The 25,776-nt window shown below is 32.6% G+C and overlaps 3 protein-coding genes across 7 annotated transcripts; all 3 read left to right on the top strand.

The window, feature by feature from the left end:
- Nucleotides 1-247: 247 nt before the first annotated feature.
- On the top strand, nt 248-2,422 carry LOC133317119 (uncharacterized). Its single transcript, XM_061518943.1, has 6 exons — nt 248-788; nt 932-1,052; nt 1,308-1,486; nt 1,711-1,769; nt 1,961-2,152; nt 2,246-2,422. Exons 1-6 carry the CDS (start codon nt 248-250, stop codon nt 2,420-2,422), a joined length of 1,269 nt encoding a protein of 422 aa, XP_061374927.1.
- A 933-nt stretch (nt 2,423-3,355) lies between these two features.
- LOC133317118 (pentatricopeptide repeat-containing protein At1g09900-like) lies at nt 3,356-5,220 on the top strand. Its single transcript, XM_061518942.1, has one exon. It carries the CDS (start codon nt 3,356-3,358, stop codon nt 4,979-4,981), a length of 1,626 nt encoding a protein of 541 aa, XP_061374926.1. The 3' UTR covers nt 4,982-5,220.
- Nucleotides 5,221-11,657: 6,437 nt separating this feature from the next.
- Nucleotides 11,658-17,877, top strand: LOC133317057 (PHD finger protein ALFIN-LIKE 4). Of its 5 annotated transcripts, none has more exons than XM_061518849.1 (5): nt 12,815-13,099; nt 13,213-13,245; nt 14,505-14,733; nt 16,988-17,120; nt 17,317-17,877. In XM_061518849.1, the coding sequence occupies exons 1-5, from the start codon at nt 13,003-13,005 to the stop codon at nt 17,563-17,565; spliced, it is 741 nt and encodes a 246-aa protein (XP_061374833.1). In that variant the 5' UTR covers nt 12,815-13,002; the 3' UTR covers nt 17,566-17,877. The 5 variants fall into 5 exon arrangements, with proteins under 5 accessions (XP_061374835.1, XP_061374833.1, XP_061374832.1 ...); XM_061518848.1 differs by having other exon boundaries at nt 16,988-17,128; nt 17,295-17,877; XM_061518847.1 differs by having other exon boundaries at nt 17,293-17,867.
- Nucleotides 17,878-25,776: the final 7,899 nt, after the last annotated feature.

The raw sequence follows: 25,776 nt of genomic DNA, 5'->3' as shown, positions 1-25,776 counted from the left end.
GTAATTAACTACCTCTCGCGCCCCTTTGTCCCTTATATAATTCCCATTCCGACAAACCTTTTCACAGTTTCGTTTGTCTCTCCAAGATTATCAACGAATTCTGTCTGAAATTCCCACATTTGTAATCGCACTCCCTTCCTCAGTAGCGGCGCTTTCTCTTTGGCGCCGCTACTGTTATCGCTCACATTTCCATTTTCCCCCGCTTGAAACATAAAGTTCTCTGTGTCTCATCCTAATTAACGCATGCATGGGGGATCCCAGGTTTGCTGTTCCATATAATGACCCATATGACGCTCCAATGAGCCCGAGCTTTTTCAATTTCAGCAACCCCACACTAGCCGATTTAACCTTTAATGATGGAGCCAGTGCAGCACTACCCCCCCAACAAAGTGATTTTCATCATGGAGTTCAACAGGGTAATGATGGAGCCACTGCATTGCCCCAACAACAAAGTTTTTATCCTGGAGGTCAACAGGGTAATACTGCACTCACCCATCAAAGTTATCATGGAGTTCAACAGGGAAATAATGATCTTACCTATTCGGAATTTGATCCAATGATTCAAGATAACTTGGTGTATAATAATTTTCCCTATGGAGGAGCAGAGAACTTTGAAGCGGGTTCATCACAAATGCATGTGAATATGGATCAAAGTCAGCAGACAAATGAGAATTTGGGGTCTCAGAATCCCAACCAAGTAATGGCACTTGCTGCGTATTGGCCCCAAACACAAGCCCCCTTTTTTTGCAGTTGCTGTCATGTCCTGAGAGAAATAGTTTACACTAATGGTTAGCTTTGAACTGTTTTACCAAAATTAATGGTTTAATACCCACAATTCTACTTCTTCTTCTTCTTTTCTCTTTTTCTTTATGATAAAGTTACCCCAATATCATTCTCTTTAATTTGATATATATATTTGGATGCTTGGCAGGTATTAACTTCGAAAAGCTTGAGATACACGGAAGGCTCGGGATTGTTACCCATGCAATTCACTATAAGAATATCACGAATGGGGGCCCTTCTTCAAGCAACCATCAATATGAAATGATTGAGTACGTTTTTAGGCCTTGGTTCTACTTTTATTTTTCTGTGGTAATTGCTTTTGAATTACCAATTAAAATCATATTTGGTTAAAGAGAGTTGCTTAATTTTATTTTCATGTCATTCGATGATGTCTTCAACAACTTAAATATTAACCCTTTTAAACAAAGTTTTATTTATATGTTTTAGAGTTTAAATTAAACTTTCTCTTTTTCTCTTTTTTGTAATCCTTTCTTTCTTTTTGGGTGTGGGGGGATTATTATCAGTTTTTGTAGTAGAAGCATTAATGAAGTCAAGCATTTCCTAGTAGAGTACTGTCAGGGGAAAACTAAAACAGGCTACACTATTTTGCAAGAACATCTCTCTGTCTATTATGAGGCCCTCTGCGTTGGACTAGACTGGACTGATGATCTAAATGATGACTTCACTGATTTGAATCCATCAGGTTGCTCTTCATCTCTTTGTCATGTTTTTCTTTTTGCTTCGATCACCATTGTGAGAATTTCATTTTTGTTGTAATTATGTGACTCGATGAAACAAGAAGAAGAAAACTTATTATAATAATGGTTTATAAACAATATCATTTTTTTTTTCTTTTGTTTTGTTAGGTAGTATTTTTATTTATTTTCATAGTATTATGCTGAGTCTCAATCTTTAAAATATTTGTAGGAGGAGCACAAGCTGATGACATGGAACAAGAAGCTCCTAGACTTTGCCTAGCAGCACAGGTTATATTTTTACTTTTGTTACACTATTCTTGTCATTTTAAAATTTCAAGAAGTGTGTTGAATGTGTTTTTGGTCTTTTTCATTTATTCTTGTCATTTTAAAATTTCAGAAGCAAGAATAATATAACGAAAATTCAAGAAGTGTATTGCATGTGCTTTTGGTCTTTTCTTTTTTCTGGAAAAACATTCTAGTTTTTGACTAGTTATCCTATTGTTTTTGGGCGCATTGCACAGAGGGAGAGAGCAGGAAGGATGACATTGAGTGATTTTAGCAATTACTTTCATTTACCTATTGACGAAGCAGCGAAACAAGTGAACTTATGCCCCACTGTCATGAAGAAAATTTGCCGTAAGGCAGGATTAGTTCGATGGCCTTTCAGAAAGGTTTAGTGCTGCAATCTTCTTTTGTGTTTGCCATTTGATTTGCTATGAATGTCTGTTGAGCATGTGGTCTTGACATGTATGTGATGTGCACAGGTTAAGAGCCTTTCGAAACAGATCTCAATACTCAGAAAAACATCATTAGAATCAGCAGATGCAGCCACAAAGGCAACAACTGAAGCGGAAATTAACAGACTTAAAGAAGAAATGATCCAGCATTGTGGTGGAATTGCGCCAACTGCATTAAATTTTGAGAATGCCAACCTATTATAGATTGTGTTATGGGGAGAAGATTAATCTTATTCTTTTAGTTAAGTTTAACTTCAGTTTGTAAAGTTTGATTAGCTGTTGCTTGAGAGGGTTTATATATTTGTTATTATTAGTTCCTACATTTTTTTTAGGAGAATTTCTTTGTTATTTACTTTTTTATCGGGAGTGTGATGATGTTGATATTGTTGTAATTTTTTTGTAACCGCTAATTTTAGACATATTTTATTGTAATTTTTTTGTAACCGCTAATTTTAGACATATTTTATTGTTATTTTTTTATTTTTTTTTTGTAACTTTTACACATATTTTGATTCGTCTGTTATTTTATTTTGTTTCATAGCAATTAGCCACATTTTATGCATGTAGGAGTAGGATGATTTATAACCTATTTTTTTATAACATGTTTTGATTTTTAAATATAAATATTTACACTAAACATACACTTAATAATTAAGTTGGTGTTCTTTAAAATAGTTTGTACTTTGTAGGATGGTTATACACTAATGCATTAATTTTGACGGTAAAGATAATGAAGAAAAGAAAATGAATGATAAAAAATATGAATAATTTACACACTTACATAAACTGTATTCGTTCGCCTAATTGCATGCTAATAACACATTTATTAAATGTATTCATTCAATTTTCATTTTTACACATTTTGTCCGGTCAAAATTAGTTACAATTTACTAGCTTTCATGGTGGATATGCTAGTTTAGTTGTTAGAGGACAACGCCATCATGGTCCGGTTCGAATGCTGATAGAGTGGGAAAAATGGATTTGAATGCTCTTAGCTGAGAAACAGAGAAAGTGATCACGTGATTATTTGATCAAAATTAGTTATTTAAAAACCATATATTTCCCTCTCTTTTATCTCTTTGTTAAAATAACATGAAGTATCCAAATCCAAAAAAAAATAAAATAGTTACAATTCAAATGGCTCTGCCGTTACGGAAAGCCATAGCGAAACCTTGTTCTGCTACACCTCGAATTCCAATCGCATCCTCAATTACATCACTCCTTCAAACCCTAAATCCCCAAAGTAAAGATTGTGAACCCCTTAAAGGGTTTTCATCTCACCTCAACCCAAGCTTGGTTATCCAAGTGATTAAGAGTGCAGAGAACCCCTATCATGCACTGTTCTTCTTCAACTGGGCATCGAACCCCGAACCCAACCCCAACAACTACTATCATACTCGCTCATGTTACTCCGCCATCACCGGTGTCTTGCTTTCTCACTCCCTTTTCTCCACCGCATACTCTCTCCTTCGCCACTCTAACAAACTCTCCGACTTCTTCATCTGTAAATTCATCAACGCTTTGGGTGATCGTGGCGATATCAGGGGTGCCATTCATTGGTTCCACAAAGCCAAAGTCTTTGCAAGAGGGCGCTGTGTGTTCTCCTTAAACGCCATATTGGGCGTGCTCGTTAGAGCAAATCGGGTCAATCTGGCCATGGCTATCTACGATCAGGTTGTGGCAGAAGATGTGGTGAAACCCGATGTTTTCACTTACACAACTATGATTAGGGGTTTCTGCAAAATGGGCATGGTCGAAAGTGCCGGAAAGGTGTTCGATGAAATGCGCTGTGAACCCAATGTGATTACTTACAACACAATGATCCACGGGTTTTGCAAGAAAGGTGATATGGAGGGTGCCAAGAGGGTTTTTAATCGATTGGTGGAAAGTAAGAGTTGCGAACCTGATGTGGTGACTTTTACCACTTTGATTGATGGGCATTCCAAGAAAGGTGAATTCCAAGAGGCACTGAACTGCATGAAGGAGATGCTGGAACGAGGTTGTCACCCAAATGTTTTGACTTACAATGCATTAATTGAAGGTCTTTGTTTGAGCGGATATGTGGATGAGGCAAGGAGGATGATGACTAGGATGAGGTTAAATGGTTTAAAAGACAACATCACCACAAACACCAGCATATTGAAGGGTTTTTGCATTCTGGGAAAGTCTGATGACGCTATCAAGCATCTGAAGGACATGGTTAGTCGCGGTTTGAATCCAGATGTGAAAGCATGCCATGTCATTGTCAATGAGTATTGCAAGATTAGAAAATCAAATGAAGCAGTTTCACTTCTGAGGGGAATGGGGGCAAGGGGCATTAAGCCGAGTGTGTCGAGTTTTAATGCAGTGTTTAGAGTTCTTGTGGCTGAGGGGAAGCTTGAAGAAGCAGTTCTTCTTTTAAAGCAGATGCCTCAAATGGGTTGCTCACCCAACTTCTTATCATATAGCATAGTCATATGTGGTCTTTGTGAAGTGAAGGGTAGGATGCAACAAGTTGAAGAGCTTGTTTGGGACATGCTCCAGAATGGGCATAACCTTGATGCAGCTATGTACAACTGCTTACTTGGGGGATATTGTGAAGATGGGGATGAAGAAATGGCGTTGAAGACGGTTTATAATATAATTGACAAGAACTTTGTAATCAACAAAGACACTTTCTGCACTTTTGTCAAGGAGTTGTGTGCAAAGGGAAAAATGAAAGAGGCGGAGACAGTATTTGAAGAGATGTGCAAGAGATGCCCTGTATTTGATATAAATGCTTAGATTAGTGCTATGTCAATTGGGTAGGAAAGCTGAGGCATCATGATATTCAGTCAATTGAATTCCTGAAGAGCTATAGCCCATGAAAAGTATAACGCTTGGGGAGGGAGAATTTGCTTAATCCAGCAGTGGAAGCCTCTGATAATGTTCATTGTATTTAGTGTTTGGGTTATAACTGCTGTGCACCATGGACTGTGTCTGTGATTGTTAGTGGTCTGGTTAGTAACTGGGTTTGGATAGTAATTCCGAAAAGTTACATCCCTATATGAGTGATTCAACTAATTAGGTCAATAATTAAACTATATATGATGATGTAATTACGTTCCTACGTATATATATTTGTAAATATATACCTAACAAATTATCACCACATATATATATATATATGGGGCAGGTTATATTTACAAACTTTTTTGTTTACAAACTCTTACAAACTACATTATCTTCTCCCGGGAGAACATAGTGCAATTTACATAAATTTGTAAGAAAAAGTTTGTGAACGGATTCTTCTCCTATATATATATATATATATATATATATATATATATATATATATTAAAAGCCTATAGTGATTAAATTAACGGGTTTAATTGGAAAATTTTCTTGCCAACTAGTTTATCGAATTCTAAAACACTTGAATCAATTATTATTGATAAAATAAGTTATTTTTTCTGTTGAATTATAAAACATTACGAAAGTAAATGAAAACAACATAAAAACGATAAGATCGCTTGTATACTCAGGTGCAGGTTGTCCTGGTAAAATTACTATTTGGCTAAGCTTTTTTTTAAAAAGTATGATATTATAACAATCAATTAGGGTTACTATCAATGTTACTTTCAGTTAACTTCACCGTTAGATTAATTATATTGATCCAACGGTTATATTTATTTCTATAACCTTACTAAGGTGGAAATAAATATAAAATATTAAATATGATGAATCATAACAATACAAAGACAAAAGTAAATATAACCGTTGGATCAACATAATTGATCTAACGGTAAAATTGATTGCTTATAACATTGATAGAAACCTTAATTGGTTGTTACAATATTCTATCTTTTTTTTAAAATAAAATTAAATTAAATACAATATAGCTAAATGTCGCCATTTTTTATGGTTGGTTGTTAAAACCAGATTTTTGGTTGTTAAAACAAGACTTCAGGATTTTAACAATTATTACTACAAGTCAATTCAGGCTATCCTTAACCAATAGAAGGTTTTCACTTTTAGCCCATTTCTTCTTGGCGAGTGAATGTGCTATTGATAGTGCAGTTGGACTAGGTTTTAAAAAAGTGAACTCAAAATTAAGAAAAATAATAATAATAAAAAGTCAAAAAGTCAAAGCCATTACTAATTTTAATTCGTTTTGACAAATACATATTTAGAAAGAAAAATTGAGCAACTAAAGCCCAGGAAACAAAAAACTTGCACGTGTATGCAACTTTCAACCCAAACGTGAGCTATGCACACAACACGTAAACCCGAGGTATTCAACATAAAATTGGGCCATAAAGCATGTGTATTTGAGAAATTCCTATAGTTCTATAGTGAAAAAAATATCTTTCTCTATATATATATATATATATATATATATATATATATATATATATATATATATTGCTCTGTATCATTGAATTGTTATTTTTATTTTAATATAATAATTAAGATCGTATACACTGACTAAAAAAACAAAAAAACATCTTGCTCCATAAATGCTTAAAGATTCCTGTAAGCGTTTTGAGGAGAGATTTTTAAGTATTCTCTATACTATTTATTGTATCACAACAATTATAATATTAAAAAAGTAATTAAAGCAAACAAAAAAAGAGATAGTGAGAGTGAGAATGTCTAATGAATATGGTATGCGTGTAACGACCCGAAATTAAAAGATAATGACAATGAAGTCGCCACCAATTTTATTTAATTTGGAAAAATTGGAAAATCTTTTATTGCAAACTGGTCTTTAAAATTATAGATCAAAGGTTCGGGAGTCTAATTATGCGCAGCGAAGGGTGGAAACTTAATCTCACTGCACCCCTGACACATCCGTTGCAAAACGGTTACCTTAAATTAATTGTGCGAATTATTAATAGCTTTTAAAAATATTTGTTTTATCCCTTGAAATAAATAAATATGATTGATTAGGAAGTAAGAAGACTAAATTATTAAAATTTCATTTTAGCTTGACGGAAAGAGTTTCGCTCCGACGTATCCTCAGGTGCAGTGAGGAATTCAAAGCTACGTCGTTCTTTAAAAAAAAAACATGTTTGCATGTTGATTATTTTTGATTTTAAATTTAGAAATTTCGGATTACCAAGCTGTCACAGCTAAAATAATTCTGATCGCACTCAGGGTTGACAAGCCGTCACGACTAAATTACCCCTTTTAAATGATTTTAAGGTTATAAAAAACAATATATGGCAATTTTAATGAGTTACGAATCATCAAGCCGTCACGGTTAAAATGATCCATAACCAAACACGCAGGATTAAACAAGCCGTCACGGCTAAATCACCCTTAGGCGTAATTTTAACATTATTATATGTTTTAAATTGATATGAAAATATGATAAATTTGATTTGTTTCATATCATCAAGCCGTCACATTTAAAATGATCCGAAATGAAATACGTGGAGTTAACAAACTGTCACGGTTAAAATCAACCATTTAAAATAAAAAAGAAAATAGCTTAGGATTAATAATACCAACTAAGTAGATAAATGTGTCGATGGACATGAACAAATACTTGAGAAAAACAAAAACAAAAAATACAAGATTACAACAGCCAGATTAAATAATTTTAAACACCCTCTTCCTATTCTATTTCATATTAATTTTTTATACTCTTTGCGGTGATCGATTAAAGCACTCGGGTATATAGAATAAATATTTTAAAACTAAAATGGAACTCTTAACAAAGAGAGAAAGAATTATGAAATAATTTGTTAAGTCCAAATAAAAAATTTACTTAATGAAAGTAAGAATAAATGATTCAGTCCGATCCAAGTTGACAATCCTAGCAGAGGTCGGGATTCCCAAAGACACTAGCATAAACTTACTATTCCAACAATTCTAGGATTTGGAATAAAATAATAAAAAAAACATCCTCATTTTCCCAAATATAGGAATGCAGGCTTTTTGACCCTTATAACCTTTTATTAATAATTAATTACCAAATTGACCCTTATTATAAACTATTTCAAAAATTTAACCTCCTCAACAAACATAACACCGATCTGCCCCTGTTTGACCGTTGACCACCAAGCCTACCCGGGTACACCCCTCCCTACCCGGGTATTTTTTGAAATTTTTTGTCTACCCGGGTAGGGAGGGGTGTACCCGGGTAGAGTTCAATCTGGGAAAATGTTTGAATTATTTACCCGGGTAGGGAGGGGTGTACCCGGGTAAATCTCTGTCAAAAACCCTAAAATGAAATAAAACTCAAGAGACTAAAATGAAATCCCATTGAACTCAAGAGACTGCTACATAACAACTCCTATAGCACTTGTAAGTTTACTTACATTAACAGTCATCACCAGGAATTCTAACAGAACTCGGAAACTGACACCAGGCCTTGGATGCAAAATGAAGCAGGAGGAGGCAGAATAATGCATGGCCTCTGTCAAATAAGTTCAGAAATTCACACATCCAATGACAAGAAGCGATACCTGTTCAAAAACTGCAACAAACTAGATTAGGAAAAAATTGTATGAGGAACAAGTACAAGAGCAGTAAAGTTGAAAGGTACCCTTTTCTCAGAAGCATTCATTCAAAACCAAACTTGCAAAGAAATCAAAAAAAAAGTTTAGAACTTTCAACCAACCCAAGATTTGAAAAAACCATAGCAAATGGTAGGTGACAATACCGTGGGAAGATGGGATAAAAAAATTAACATAAGATGAAGATAAGGAGGAGAAACCGATTTTGTAAATTGTATGTTTGTTGGCTGCTGCAGAGATCTAGGAGGGGTTTTGGGGTTTCTGGTGGAGATTTACCCGGGTACACCCCTATGTACCCGGGTAAATAATTCAACTATTTTTCCAGATTGAAGAACTCTACCCGGGTACACCCCTCCCTACCCGGGTAGACAAAAAATTTCAAAAAATACCCGGGTAGGGAGGGGAGTACCCGGGTAGACTTGGTGGTCAACGGTCAAACAGGGGCAGATTGGTGTTATGTTTGTTGGGGAGGTTAAATTTTTGAAATAGTTTATAATGAAGGTCAATTTGGTAATTAATTATTAATAAAAGGTTATAAAGGTAAAAAAGCCTAGGAATGCGACATTGAACAGAGATAAGGATTAGAAAATAATAAACTTACCAAAGGCATTAGCAATTCTAAGATTAAAATGAAATGATAATAAACATTTTCATTTACCAAATAAAGGAAGGTAACAGCTACCATGTATCTCCATCATTTAGAAAGCAGTAACCCACGGGATTAGTTGGAGTGCAAGTCTGGCGAGCCTCATGAAGCAGCGGTAGCGGTGCATTGGTTCACACAGTGCAGCGAAACTGGCGGTGGTTGGTCTGACAGGGACGGGTTGGTAGATTTTCTGGCTTGTCGACAGTTGGAGGCTCTTTGCTCCTCCTAGAAACTAGAGTTTCTCCTGTGTCTCTGTTTCTGAATTCCTTATTTTCCCCAGAACCCTTTTATCCTCTCTTCTTCTATCTCTATCTCACTTCATAAATTTCCCTTTTCTTTTCTTTCTTCTAGGTCCGATTCCCCCTAAAATCTCCAACCCCAACTAACTTTTTTTTTTCTCTAACTCCATTTTTCTCTGTTTTTAAGCTTCTTCCCTGTCACCCCTCAAGAACCGCCCCTTTGTTTATATAGTCCCTCGTCAACATTTTTTTTTTCTTTGCCTAACGTGATTTCTGATCCCCTCTACTCCATCCCATTGGTAGTCAGGCATGCTGCTCTTCCTTTGTGCAGAGATAGCATTGATCCATCCTTTTTGGTATTTGTTCTTCAAGGTGCTTTCTTTTTCTTTTGGTTTCAAATGCTTGTCTATGAGACTTTGGTATAGCTTTGTCTGCCAGCATTTAACTCTTTTGTATTTTTCTTCAACGGTGGGGGCAAGGTCATTTTCAGCATGCTATACTCTTCTTTGATCGTCCTTTTGTATTTTTCTTTCTCTTTTTTTCTTTTTTCTTTTTTAATATTAGCTGATTGCAAATTACAAAAGAAATATATTTAGGACAAAATTAGGTGTTCATAATGGGTAAAGTGTGTGTCATTTTTAAAAGATGTAAAGTTGTGTCATTTTAAAAAAGAAAAAAAATAGATAAAAAAGAAGAGAGAGTTGACAAAAAAAAATAGAAATATAAATTCATCTCTTTATAAAAATAAAAAGATATAAATTATATTATTTATAAAGATAAACATTTTTCACATGTCGTATACTTTCAATGACCATGAAAAGTTAAATCTCACGTCCAGAAAGTCTCTACTCTCTCGTGCTTTTTTTTTTTTTTTTTGGATACATCTACTCTCTCGTGCTTTAAAAGCATACAAACTTAACTCTGATCGTATTTGCCACTTGGAATACGAGCACGACATATGTCATGAAGAGGCATATTTTTTTTATTATAGGAATAGACATTTCTTTACTGAAATTATGAAAAAGTAAGATCTAGGTGGCAATAATTATAAAAGAATAAATAGAATGAGTAAAATTAGTTATATTTTTTTCTAAATTTAATAAAAATACACTGAATCTTCAATATTACGAAAGTATTGAAGATATTTTCATCATGATAATACCAACGCCAGAGGACAATATTTTAAATCCTTTTGGATCAATAATTTTGTACTTTTTAAGGTTGAATGTACATCGCTTTAATGATATTAAATTCTGAATTATTACAATCCTATATAGATCATCGCTATTTTCTCTTTAGATACACGCATGGTTTTATTTTAATTAATAATTTCTGCATCAATCAAGGTTTTTAATTACTTTAATACCATTATAATTTCATCGAGTTATATACATGTCAAATGCAAAGATTGTATCATTAAACAAAAAGTGTGATTTTGATGATATATTAATAAAATTTATTTGAAATATAATTATGAGTGACATATTTAATTCTAATGATATCATATTATTTAATTAATTGGAAAATTAAATAATTAATACAGGGGCCCAATTAAATATAATGGAACCAAATGAGATAATAATAAATATACCTAAATGGATTATGGTTTCGTATACATCAAATGAGTTTCTCTCTTCCTCTTCTCTCAATCTATAAAAACACTCATTGTAGAATCAAGCGATTTGTCTGAAGAATGCCAAAAATATTTAAATAAAATAAAGAGTAAATATTTTTTTTAGTCTCTAACAAAAAAACAACTTTAGTCCCCTACAAAAATAAATTAATCAGTTAGTTCCTAACAAATTCAAAGTGGATCCATTTAGTTGAAATCGTAGTCCCTCATAAATTCAAAAAATATCCATATTAGTCCTTCAAAAGGACTAAAATGGGTCCACTTTGAATTTGTTAAGGACTAACTGACTAATTTATTTTTGTAAGGAACTAAAGTGGGGATCGTGTTTTTTGTTAGGGACTAAAAATGGTATTTATCCTAAAGTAAAATTAAAACAAGTGATCTGACGGAGACAGCTACGTGTTACTCGTTTTATGCTAACTGATGTTCCAATTTGATGTGTTTCGGTTTGATTGGTTTAAGGTTTTCACTGTAAAATTTAAAAGATAAAATATAACGTGATAAACTAAGTGTTTGGATGTCTTCCACCTAGGTTATATATTATTTTTTCGGTTTCTTCCTCCATGTTAAAAATAAAATAAAAATGATTAACTAAGTGTTTGGATGTTTTCCTTTAATTATCTTATGGATTTAACTTTAACTGGTTTCTTATTCTGGATATATTTAATACTGATTGGGTTATAAACAATTTTCTTATTATAGGAAAGATTTATTTTATAATTTTACCAAAAAAAGAAAAAAAAATCTATAAGTATTTAAGGCTGATTACATTATAATTAATTAATTAATTTTTAATTTTTCAAATTTAAACTTTTGATCGATTTATAATTATTATATTAAAGGATATAAATCTCTTTCTACCAAAAACGGGACATAAAACTCTAATAAATAGTTAAATTAAGGGTTTGATGTTTGTCATTTTAGATGACATAAATTATGTCATTTTAAGAGAGAGATAGACACAAGGAATGAAAATCATGGGGAAGAAAATGTGTAGTTATTTTTTAATTTAAATTTTAAATAAAAAAATAAAACTTTGTGTCTATCTCTCTTTTAAAATGACATAACTTTATGTCATTTAAAATGACAAACACTTTTCCTTAAATTAATTATTATTTTTCAAAAACAATTTTTTATATTTTTCAAATTCAAATTATCTTGAACTGCTTTTGTCATCAAATTTTTTGCCTAAAAAAAAGAAGAAGAAGAAGACTCTAATCTTTTACGGTAATTTTTTTTTTTTTTTCATGTGTTATTAAGATAAAAAGTTATAAAATTATTATCATTAATTTATTTATCAATGATTAAAATCACTCACATGATACAACACGTGAGAGCATCCGATTTTTTAAAAAAGGAAAGTAGGATTTAAACGGCATGGTGTATGTGCAGTTAGCTTTAACCGATGACGATCCAAATTCGTGGAGAAGAAGATCATATGTAAAAAAGTACCGGTAAATTTTGAAAATACCCATAATAAAGGGGGCAATGAAAATTGTATTGTGATTTATAACCCAACCCGGTTGACGGACCCATGGGCTTTTATAAAATCGAATTAACATATTCAATTGGTTCCGATTCAAATCCGCAACATTGTATTGTGTTTGTTGCGTAAACACACACACAGAGAGAGAGAGAGAGAGAGAGAGAGAGGAGAAAAGAAAGAGAGAAGGGTCAAATAGTTTCCTATCTTTTCTTTCCCTCCATTTACACACTTCAACTCACACTCACACTCACACTGAGAGAGAAAAGAGAGAGAGAGAACCTTCTGTTCTCAAAACATGGATGCAGGAGCTCCGTACAATCCTCGTACGGTGGAGGAGGTTTTCAGAGATTTCAAAGGGCGCAGAGCTGGCATGATTAAGGCCTTAACCACCGGTATCATATTATTTAAATTCAATTTCTCTCTCTCTCTCTCTCTCTCTCTCTCTGCTTAATTCAATTATGCCTTTTCTTCCATTGTAATGTTTTTTCTCCTCTGCTTTGTGCAGGTGTTGAAGAGTTCTTTCAGCAGTGTGATCCAGGTATGTGTTTTTTTTTTTTTCTTTCTCTATTCCTTTTCTGCTTTCCGCTTGTGCTGAACAGAAAGTCGTGTATTTTTTGTTTTTATTTTGTTTTAACCTATTCGCTTTTAACGGACTGGTTCTGAGTTCTGACTCTTGTCAATGGCTATTGGCTACCACGCTAGGGAAACTTGCTGTTATTTTTTTAATTTCTATTTTTCAAATTATTTTATGTCTTGTAATTCCAGTCTGGTATGTAATGAAAAGCAGAACCATGTGGCTCTTCCCTTTTTCGAATTGGAATTCAGTTCAATTTTTTTGTTCACTAACTAATTCCCGTTAAACCCCGACTAGCAGGGTAGGGCAAGGAGGTTATTTTCTACAATCAAACCAGTCATAGTTTGTTAATTATTTAGTCATTATTCCTTATATCTTTGAACAGGAAATTATTGAGAGTTAATACATACTTGTATAAAAATTGAGCGGGGTTACATTTAAATAAAGAAAATAAACATTTGTACCTAAATTCAAGGCATCTCGTAGAAATTAGAGCTTTTCAGTGGGTGCCTGGGCACCTACGAAGCACCGACACTCTGAATTTTTTTTTCCGACGTATCGGATACGCATATCGGAAACGTATTATATCATATCAACGAATTAACGGTTCTATCGAGAACGTATCGAAAACGCCGTGTCGGAGTCGGTGCTTCATAGCTGGGCACGCCCTTACCATAATGTGGTGCTGTCACTGCCAAAGTGGGAGTGACAATATGCCTTCCGTGTTTGGGTGGAATCTTAATTGTAAAACTCCTCAGCTGTTTGTAGATTTCAATTAAAATTTGTTTTATTTTTCTTTGTTTGTTTGAACTTGGGCCAAAAAGTTCATTTGGCTTACCGGACTTTACTTGCTCGTTAAATTGGGATAAAATTGATCTATATAGATGGCTTCATTTTACTGTTTTTTATCATTTCGTCATCCATATTTTCTTATGAATTATATCTGATGTGTTGCAGTTGCAAGAATCTGAATTTTATCCGCATTCGTCCTAACTCCCTTTGTGATGTAATGAGTTGATTGTATTACACTTAATTATATAGTTTTGAAATTTCAATTGACTGTTAGACTAAAGGGAAGTTGAAAACTACTCAACCAGCTCCTATGTGTGCATTTCTGTTCAAAAATTGCTGTTCTTAAATTTCATTCTGGTGGAGAATCAAATAAGTGGATGGAATGCTGTCAGTTTTATAACTTCAATTGATTTTTGAGCTTTGTGATGCAGAGAAGGAAAATCTTTGCCTTTATGGTTTTCCTAGCGAGCACTGGGAAGTCAATCTGCCTGCTGAGGAGGTGCCTCCTGAGCTTCCAGAGCCAGCATTGGGCATTAACTTTGCCAGAGACGGGATGCAAGAAAAGGACTGGCTATCCTTGGTTGCTGTGCACAGTGATGCATGGTTACTTTCTGTGGCTTTTTATTTTGGTGCTAGGTTTGGATTTGATAAGGCCGATAGGTAATTGTTTACCTGTACCCCTTTATAAACGTGGTTTTACTCTGCTGATTAGATTTTTTCTTTAATGGTGTATATGTTTGATCTCAATTAGCATGCATACCTTTAGGCTCAACTACTCAGATGCCTGGACATTGTTTTCACAGTATTATCTAAATTTTAAATCACGGATGATTTGAGGTTTGAATGTATCTTATGGAAAAAATTCTTTTGTTGCTTTATTGGCACATGGAATAAGTAAATTGAACATTAGGTTATAAGAAATAAATGGTTAGAGACAAAAGGGATGTGTGTCTGATAAATACAGATAAACAAATCAGAAAGTGTAACTTAAAGAACACCCTTACCTAATGTACCTTAATTGCCTCTTGTAATGTTTGCTACATTGGTAGTTACAACTAGTTGTAAGCATGTCATTCTTTGTTTCATTCGAGGAAAAGTAGCTGACTATCGAAGCAGAATATGAATAGCTGACTTTTCTATTGGGGTTTTGGTTGGTATCATACTTTATTACTGCTATATACTAACATAGTACCTGTCAATGCACAGACACTTTGTTGTATTGTTCTTTTCCCCTTCCTTTATCTAAGGCAACTCAATGGAATATTTCAAAGATGAATGCTCACATATTAGTATGTTCGTGACATATAGTGTTTTTTATGGTAAATAAAAAGAATTGTCTAAGGTTTAGTAAAAATAAGGTGCTAGTTCTAACTTAGAGAACAGATGAACATTGGACTGTTCAATTTTAGTTTCTCTTCTATTAAAGTTGAAAACCGTACCTGTAGTTTATACTTGAAATGTTCCATACAGCTGGAGAGAACTAAATCTTCAAACTTTTGGTGAAAGATTATACTGTCTATACCGTATCAATTATCAAATAATATGTTGTAATAATCACATGGAAAGGGTTAATATTTTGTGATCTTTTCTTTTCTCTTTTGTCACAACTATTGAAGTTCTCTGTTTTTTAACTGATTGCAATCTGCTGAACTTGCTATCATTATCTAAACTTTCCAGTGAATTACCCATCACTTCTCTGGATGGGGGTGGAATTGATCTGGGGATTCAGTCATAAGAGAATATTTATGTTACGATCCTACTCCAAGGTATGGGACTTGGAGTCCCACATCGGAAACATAAGGTTCTAGTGTGGGGTTTATATGAACTTTGGGCTCTCCTACCTCATGAGCTAGCTTTTGGGGTGAGATTCTCTCAAGGTTCGTATCAATTGGTATTAAAGCCTTCCGCTATGTCTTCCAATTGCAATAAAGCGGCGCTGGTGATGACACTGGCATTGCAGTGTTAGCCCAGGGCTAGTAAAAAACTAGTGCAATGTCGGGGCTGCGGAGTGTGGTGGAATGTTACGATCCTACTCTAAGGTACTGGACTTGGATTCCCACATCGGAAACATAAGGTTCTGGTGTGAGATTTATATGGACTTTGGGCTCTCCTACCTCATGAGCTAACTTTTGGGGGGAGGTTCTTCCAAAGTTTGTATCAGATTACCTTCTAATAGTCTTGTTGGTATGATTAGCTGTAGGCAGCTCGTGCGCGCTGGAGGAAGTTTAGTTGAGCAGTGGTAGCATCCAACTCAGCTTGCAGGGTTATGTTGTCGTTCTGGAGCTCTTCCATTTCCTTGGCGGACTTTGACTTAGTTGGAAAACTAAAAAGCTGTGGCACTTCTGACTTTCATGAATAATGTGCACAGATTTGCGTACATGAGGAAGTGGGGAGTTCACATTTTTGTTTCTGCTACTTAGTACTTAAGATGTTTACTTTTATAATTGCAAGTTCATAATAACAGCACCGTTCAAAAATTGCTAAAGGTATTTATGGATATTGAAGTTTCGGTACTCATTCAGGCCTATGAATTCTTTTTTTAGTTTTGCCATGATTTCAGACTATCAGCTTTTCCTCTTGGTAGAAATAGACTTCTTCATTATCTTTATACTCTTTTAATGTTCCATTGCTCACATTTTAATAATTTCTTTTTTTAATTATAACGCGTGTTTTGTTTTAGAGAACAACACATTGTTTCTGTACCTTTGCTTGGAATTTCTGCTGTTAGTAGACCTAATACCATTTACTTGACATTGATTTTGACCCCCCTTTAGTGCTAATAGTGCTTCAGTTTGCATTCTCTAATGCTGGTAGTTAATTTGATATATGTTTTTCAGTTTGTTCTCTTTTTCTTTTTTTTGAAGATTACTCTGTTATCTTTCATCAATATCTATTTCTCATTCTTCATATGCAGGAAGCGACTGTTTAATATGATAAATGATCTTCCAACAATATTTGAGGTTGTTACGGGGATGGCCAAGAAACAAGGAAAGGAAAAGTCATCAGTTTCTAATCATAGCAGTAACAAATCCAAATCAAACTCCAAGGTATGCAAGCTTGAAAATCAAACTAGCCATTAGTATGATAGTTTGCTGATGGCATAGCTTTTAACAATGAAGCTAATTACTTTATTCTCTTAATTTTTTTTGAATTTGATACACGACTCGGTGGTTAGTTTAGTGTTTTTTCTGATAATCTCTTTTGGTTTGGCAACTTCAGAGGGGTTCTGAATCTCAAGTGAAGTATTCAAAAGCAATTCAACCGAAGGATGTGGATGAAGATGGTTTGGAAGAGGAAGATGAGGAGGAGCATGGAAATACTCAGTGTGGGGCATGCGGAGAGTACTATGCGGCTAATGAATTTTGGATTTGCTGTGATATATGTGAGAAGTGGTTCCATGGAAAGTGTGTGAAGATTACCCCTGCTAGGGCTGAACATATCAAGCAGTACAAATGTCCATCTTGCAGCAACAAGAGAGCTCGACCTTGTTAGTGGCTAGGATAGTTACTACTATATGTCCTGGCAATTATATGGCTGCTAATTTGTTTAGTAGGTCCGGTTTATTCGTCTTTGTCAGTTCTAGTTAAACTGTTTCAGTTGTTACATTAGGTATCTGACGTACTGTTTATTCCGTCTAAAATTTGCATATTTATGTTATGAGCGAACTTAAGAATTGTGTTATGGGTTTACTTAATTTAGTGGTGTCTTAGTGAACTTTATATTCTCCCCCGTAATGTTATTCTCTTCTTATTCAAGTTCTAGCATTTGTCAAGGACAGCACGGAATTGTCAATGTGAATTGGGTTAACCCTCTATAAGCGTGTTAGATTTTACATTCAGTAATAAGTATTTTTGGCTAGTTTATTATCTGAATGAGCGTGAGTTTGCACTTAGAAGTGGATTTTGCGACTTTGGTGTGAGAGATTGGCCCGGAACAACGACAAAAATGTTATACTATTCACAAAAAATTACTTCGATATCACAGATTGTAATTTTTTTTAAAAATGTCACGTCATTTAACTCGCTACAACACCTGGTAAGTTAGGTGTGGACATGTGACAGCAAGTTTATGGCCACGTAAGTTGTTGCACAATATAGCGAGATTATGTGGCCGTTATGCTGCATAGTATGTTACGTGTTAGCTTTTCTGACATGTGACTAATCATGCTGTGTTGTATAATATATTATGTGTACGTAGCTCAGCAGTCCAGCATTTTTGGTCTAATAAATTCATCATTTTTCTTCTCAGTTTTTGCATCATTGTGGTCTAATAAATTATAGGATAATTTTATTATTGAATTTTGTATTTTGAAATTGATTTAAGGAAAATTAATATTGGTTTGAATATTTTAGTTTTAAATAACTGATGTTAAAATAATTTGATGTAGGACTGTTAATTTAATTTATGAGTGTTAAGTAATTTAATTTAATTTAGGAGTGTTAATGAATTAAATTAAATTTTTGTTTTCTAATTAATTTAGTTTAATTTTGTATATATTAATTAATTATTTTTAGGAGTGTTAATTAATTTCATTTAATTTAGTTTATGTCAAGTTAATTTTTTTTGAACTATTAAGTAATTTAATTTAATTTAGAAGTGTTAATGAATTAAATTTAATTTCTGTCTTTTTATTAATTTAGTTATATTAATTTAAATTATTTTAGAATTATTAATTAATTATTTTTAGGAGTGTTAATTAATTAATTTAATTTAATTTATGTTAAGTTAAAATTATTTTGAACTGTTAAGTAATTTAATTTTTATTTTTTTTTTGGTAAACTGTAGTGGAGAAACCCCACAGAAACTACATCAAAGAAATCCATCGCAAAAAGTAAGCCTGAGAAAAATCAGCTAAATACAATAACCAAATACTAGGGGGACGGGAAAGAACTAAAAGTATTATCTAATGAGTGATCCAGAGGGTATTTTGATAGCCAATCCGCACATCGATTGCTCTCTCTATAAGAGTGAATCAGTTGAACTTCTCAATCCTTCAGTAACCAAGCTCGAATACGAGCCACCAGCCTGGACTCTCGAGCTGCTCCGCCATCTCTGGTGAGCAAAGTGATAACTGACAAAGAATCACTTTCAAGAATTATATGTCTCTAACCTCCAACCCAAGCAACTTCTAATCCTTTCAAGACACTGCAAAGTTCTGCCACAAAAGCTGAGCAAATTCCTATATGGTATGCAAAGCCTTGGAGCCAGTACCCAGATGCATTTCTAATTTCACCACCACACGCTGAACCACCACCATAATTTCTAGCTGCCCCATCTGTATTTAATTTTACCCATCCGTTTATAGGAGCTGTTAATTTAAATTTAATTTAATTTAGGAGTGTTAATGAATTAAATTTAATTTATGTCTGTTAATTATTTTAGTTTAATTTACTTTTATTAATTTAAATCATTATAGAAATGTTAATTAATTATTTTTAGGAGTGGTGAATTTATTAGACTTAAAATGCTAGATTGCTGGTAGGGGTGTAAATGGCTAGGTTAGGTTAGACTTTGGCTTAAATAAGTTAGGTTTGTGTAAAAGATATTGGGTTTAGCCTCACCTATTAGCCTTTATAGGCCCCAAATTATAAGTTTAGTCTGACCTATATTTAAAAAATAAAAGCAAACTTGTTAGCCTGTTTAAGCCTATTAAATACTCAACAATTAAAAGAATAACTAAAATAATATTATTTTATTATTCAAAATTATTAAAATAATAAATTTATTTATTTTATATATTGTAAATAATATGATATAGGCCCGACTTGTACAAAAAAGCCTATGGCATATTTTCTAAATTGGTTTTTTTTAAAAGACTATGCTTGTTTTATTTTACTATTTATAATAGGCCAAGTCTGGCTTAATATAGGCTGGGTCGTAGGCCCCTGTAGGCCGGCCTAGCTTATTTACTCCCTATCTGTTGAACTACTTACACATAATATGTTATGCAGCATAACATGTATGGCAGAAAAGCTGACACATAACATGTTACGCAGCAAAGCGAGTTTGACACGTTGTTTTTCACGTAATCTCGTTGTATTGTGCAGCGGCTTACGTGGCCATGAACTTGCTGCCACGTGTGCACACCTAACACGTGAGTGGCATTTGGAAGAAAAAAAAAATCAATCCATGGCATTAAGGTAATTTTTTGTGACTAGTGTGGCATTTTTGTCGTTGCCCTTTGCATGGATTTCTCAAAAAAGTTCTTTTTACAAAAAGTAGAGCTATTTAGATTTTTAAAAAATATTTGACTTTTGAGTTTTGCTATTTTTAGAAACTAAAATTTTTAGCTTCTAAAAAAAGCAGATTTTTGACTTTTTTGTAGTTTCTGTTTTTTTTAAAGCAGATATCCAAACGAAACTTTTTATTTTCTAAAAGAAGTAACCTTTGGCTAAAAAAAGTCCAACTAAACGGAACCTAAATCTTAGCATGTAGGGGTGTAAATGGGCTAGGCCGACCTATAGGGGCCTACGGCCTAACCTATATTAGATCAGACTTGACCTATTATAAATAGTAAAATAGAACAGGCCTAGGCTTTTAAAAAAATCTACTTAGAAAATAGACTATAGGCTTTTTTGTACATGTCAGACCTAAAAGCTTACAGACCGACCTATATCATATTATTTATTTAAAATATAATAAATAAAATTATTCTTTTAATAATTTTAAAAAATATAATAATATTATTTTAGTTATTCTTTTAATTGTTGAATGTTTAATAAGCTTAAACAGGCCTAGGTCATGGCCAAGACTTTTATTGTTTAAATATAAGTCAGGCTAGACTTATAATTTAGGATCTACACTGGTTAATAGACTAGACTATACACAATATTTTTTACACTGGTCTGATATATTTAAACCAAAACCTAACCTAACCTAACCTATTTATAACTACTAGAATGATGTGTAAAATAATCACTGGAAAGTGAAAAAAAATGATAAGCAATATAACCGGCCTCTTAAAATTTAAAGTAAGAAAAAAAATGTAAGTTTTAAGATTTTAAATGCTTAGATTAAAACTGCACGACTCGCATACCCAAAAAAAAAAAAAAAAACTGCACGACTCTGTTCTATTCAAATAAGAGCACATCTTGTACAAATGTAATTTTTTCTAATAAAATTAAAATTTAATAAGCTTTACTATCTAGTTCCCTCTAAGAGATAATAATGAAGAGTTGAGTAGATGTTTCCTTCTAATTACAGCACCAGTATTGGATTGGCCCCATACTTGAATACTTAATAAGTAAATATCATATTATTTACACATATAATAATATAATTTATTAATTACTCAACTATCTACACATTTTGTCTATAATACTCTTTAAATATTATAATAATTGTAATTATGTCAAAACATACCTTTTCATAATTTCATTAAATTGGCGAAAAGATGAAGTCAATTTTTGGGGCTTTTGTTTTTCATGTGAATCAAATCTCTTGCCATAGTTCATTTAGTGGTTTTGAATGGTGAACACTTTTATTGGATAAAGAATGCGGAGTAATAAAGTTTCAAGTTGCAGTACCCTATATTCATTTATAAATGGGGGTTTTGCACTTCATTTCTAAGCATCCCAATTTCAAAAGAAGTGTTTTCTTTACATCCCAATTTAGAGAAAAAAATATCAAATGTTGTTATTTTGAGTAAGACATATTTTCCTAATATAAGAGAGAGTAATATTGTCTTTTTCTTGTATTTAGAGAGGGTGTAATTTCTTTCATATAATTAAAATCTTTTTTGACCATGCCAATAATTTTTTCCAAATGGATTTTTCTCATAAATTTTATGTGTCAATTCAATCCATATTCGTTGATCTCTTAACTGGTGGAATTAAAATAAAATTAATTGCACTATTAATGTTTAGGAATATGGTTCAAATTTATAGTGGTTATTTAATTAATTATTGTTGCAATTGTACGAAAAGGTTCTCACCTACCAATTGATGTGATTAAGAGTACCTTGAAAATTTTGTTTCTCTCAATTGTAGTTCAATTATTTGTTAGCATTTAGCTTTGATGAGAGCGTAATTTTGTCATTGTGATTTTCTATCTAGGTTTTCTTACACCATTTAAAAATGAGATTGATCTCTTTAAATACAAATCTATACAATTAAATCTTTTTCATCAATGGTATCTTTGGAACTCGAGCATTTATGTTTGACGAAAGCATAATTCACGTATCATATGCTGAATCTGTGTAAGTTTTGTCTTTAATATAGGGTAAAAGCTGTGCTAATAATATCATTAATGTTAAAAATACATTAGCTATAATAAGTTAATAAATACTTTTAAAAACATTAAATAATTTTTAATTAATTAAAAAAGATTATCAGTGAATAATGACCGTTACATGGCGGCGGCGACAAATTTTCTTAAGAAAAATATTTTTAAAATGATTACAAAAATGGAGGTTATATATAACTTTTTATATTATTATTATTATTATTATTATTTTGGATAAATTACGGGTATCTTTCATGAAAGACAATCTTGTTGGAGACGAGTCCATAATTAACCCCTCCTAAACATGTTACTTGTGAGCTATGTAGCACCGACACCGACACTGGACACGACACGACGACAAGTTAATTATAAAAAATGTTACATTTTGACATGTTAGGACAGTTTTGATATTAAATAATATTTTTAATTTATGTTGCGTATATTATATTTATTATTCAATAATTTAACAAAAAAATAAAGTTAAACTTATAATACCCATTAATTTTGCAAAGAAACATAATTACATAAAATATTACAAATATTTATATTAAATTCTATAAAATGGTAATAGTAATCCAACGAATTTAATATTTAGAACTAAAAACGCAACGCAACATAACCTTTTGAATTCTTTTTTGAGTTTCTACATCGTGTGTTGGAGTGTTGGGGTGTCGAAAAGTATCAGACACGACACGTCCATTAGCGGAGCTAGGCTCCAACTGGAGCCCGGGCCAAAAAATTATATGTGTATTTATTTTTCCTAATTTTAGTTAGTTCATATCATAATATATTTAAATTATATTAAATACAAAACACCTGAGCAGGAAGCATAAAAAAATTATAATATATTCAATATTTTTTAATTTTATTGAATATATTTTAATTTTTTTATATAAATGAAAATGGAACACATAACTTAATACAACTTACCCAAATTTCTCACCAAACATATTTTAATTTTTTGATAGGGCCAAATTACAAATATTAGCCCGGGTCAAATTACAACTTTAGATTGGGCCATATTATAATTAATTATATAATTATACATAATAAGTACAATTTATTAAAATTTAGCTCAGACCGAGGCCACACCCAATTAACACGTGGCTCCGCCACTGGACACGTCGAAATTTTTAAAGTATCAGTGTTTGATAGCTTGTGAGGATTAAACATACATACTCTCACTCCACATACTCAACTTGCATACTTACATTATTTCTATTAACTTTGAATTAAAATCAAATCAATATACAAAATATTATGGTCAACGGAAGATTTAACCATGTTTGGTGTTTATCATTCTAATAAAGGATGCATAACTAGTTATCCTATCCATGTTACCCACCAAAATAAGTTGCCTAATCCAATGTATTTGTCATTGTCTGTCTATCTCAATTTCATGCGGCAATCTGTCTGTTTCTAAGGCAAAGGCTGTTTAATGTTGCCAAATATATGCCTCAGAAAAATTGTACCTTCCAAGAGATCTAGCGGATACAGAACGAAGATCAGAGATTGGCCCGCTGTTTTGGCTTCTCAATGGTCCCAAGAAATACAAATTCAACGTTGATAATCCACAGAAAAGAAATAGGTAGTACAATGTTTTTTTTATTATTATTATATTTAATTAATTAATTAATTTGGGCTAAGAGTTGCTTATGCTTTGGTTAATTGAAAAATGGTTTTCCTCATCAGCCCCTTGTTTCAGGAAAGGACAAGATTCAGGAGGCGCTGTTCGGCGGTATACCCACCCCCATGCTGCCTCTGTTCCGTTTGCCATATATTTTTGAGTTCTCTTATTCTGCCACCGCTCATTAATATAGTTTCTATTGTACCACTCATGTCCTAATCTTATTGGGATTTAAACTCTTGGCATATCTTTGCCATTGTATAAAGCAAATATATCTCATTTCACTCCTTCAATAAAAACGGTTACATTGCAATGTTCCATTACCATATATCGGTCTCCAACCCAGAGCACTTCTGTTCTGCCATTGGTTGTGCTCCCGAAATTCATGTTTTTCTTTTTCTTTTTTGCTAACTGACTGTTTGTTGTGCATATAAACCATTTGCTATTGTTTAATCACTTTATGAGTATATCATCTATTCATAACGGTATGGAGATCAACTTAAAAAACCTAAAATTTGATGGAGTTAGTGAAATAACCAACTTTTTTACTCTTAAAACATAGTAACAAATTAAATATAGGAAAAATGTTTTTCATTTTAAAAGGACATATAAATTATGTCATTTTAGTTGAAATCACTGTATTATTTAATATTTATATTGAGGAAGGTTATACTTACAACTACTTTTATTATCCTTTGATCAAAATTAAATCAATGGCTTTCATTTGACAACATTTTGTAACTGTAGATCTGATTTTGGTCCAATGGTAATAAAAGTAGTTGTAAGAGATTATAACGGAAATGAAATTGTAAGTATAATATTTCTCATATTTAAATTAAATTTTTTTTTATCAATAACCTCTCGTTCTCTCACCATGATTTCTCTCATCAATAAAATTGCCCAAAATTTTTTGTGCAACAACTTATTTTATTTTTTTTGGGGGGGGGGGGGAATTAGAGGTATTCTCTCATGAGGCAATCTTGTTCCAGTCGGAAACATTTACATTATGGTGGGATTAACTCTCTCAATGGAGATTTTTAGCATTTATAAGAAATTGAATCTAAAATCTTACTTAAGTGGAATCAAGTATGTACCACTTGAACCAACCCCTTTAATTGTACAACAACTTTTTGGCCTTTTAACATTTCCCAAATAATAAGATAGAGATTATATTTAAAACTTTAATAATGCCTTCTAAACTTTTATACTTATTTTATATTATTTGTTATTGTTAGAAAATTAAACTAATGATGATAAAATGTTATGTATAAGGATAACTTACTTCAAATAATTTATCCTAAATGTCCAAAAAAATAAAATAATAATAATAATAATTTATCCTATTCAAATGGTATTTTACTACCGGAGAATATAATAACAACTTTGATCCCAATTGATTAAGATGTTGGGAGACTTTCACCACAAAAGCTAGAAGCTGGTAAGAAAAATAAACTTATTTTATAATGCCGTCTAACCTTTTATACTTATTTTATAATTATTTTGTTAATGTTAGAAAATTAAACTGATGATAATAAAGTGTTATGTGTAAGTATAATATACTTCAAATAATTTATCCTATTGAGGTGGTATCTTGCAACTGGGGGACATAATAAAAACTTCGATACCAATTTATATGGATTTTAGAAGATTCCCACCCCAAAAATTAGGTAAGACAGCAAAGCATAAAATTCATATAAACCCCATAGAATTATGTTTTTGAACATGACCCTGCGATTCATGCGTCCAGTCTCTACGACCCTTGAAGGTCGCAACTCGCAAGGGCCAGAGCCCCGTCCATGCCACCCTCAGGATTTGAGTAAACTAAAGAATAACACTTTTAATTTCTAAAATCT

The sequence above is a fragment of the Gastrolobium bilobum genome, unplaced genomic scaffold (assembly GCF_033153095.1).
Source record: "Gastrolobium bilobum isolate Gb01-03AN ecotype WA unplaced genomic scaffold, APGP_CSIRO_Gbil_v1 utg5255, whole genome shotgun sequence".
Taxonomy (NCBI): Eukaryota; Viridiplantae; Streptophyta; class Magnoliopsida; order Fabales; family Fabaceae; genus Gastrolobium; species Gastrolobium bilobum.
The sequence above is the reverse complement of the archived record's forward strand: the minus strand, read 5'-3'. Positions and strand labels throughout refer to the sequence as shown.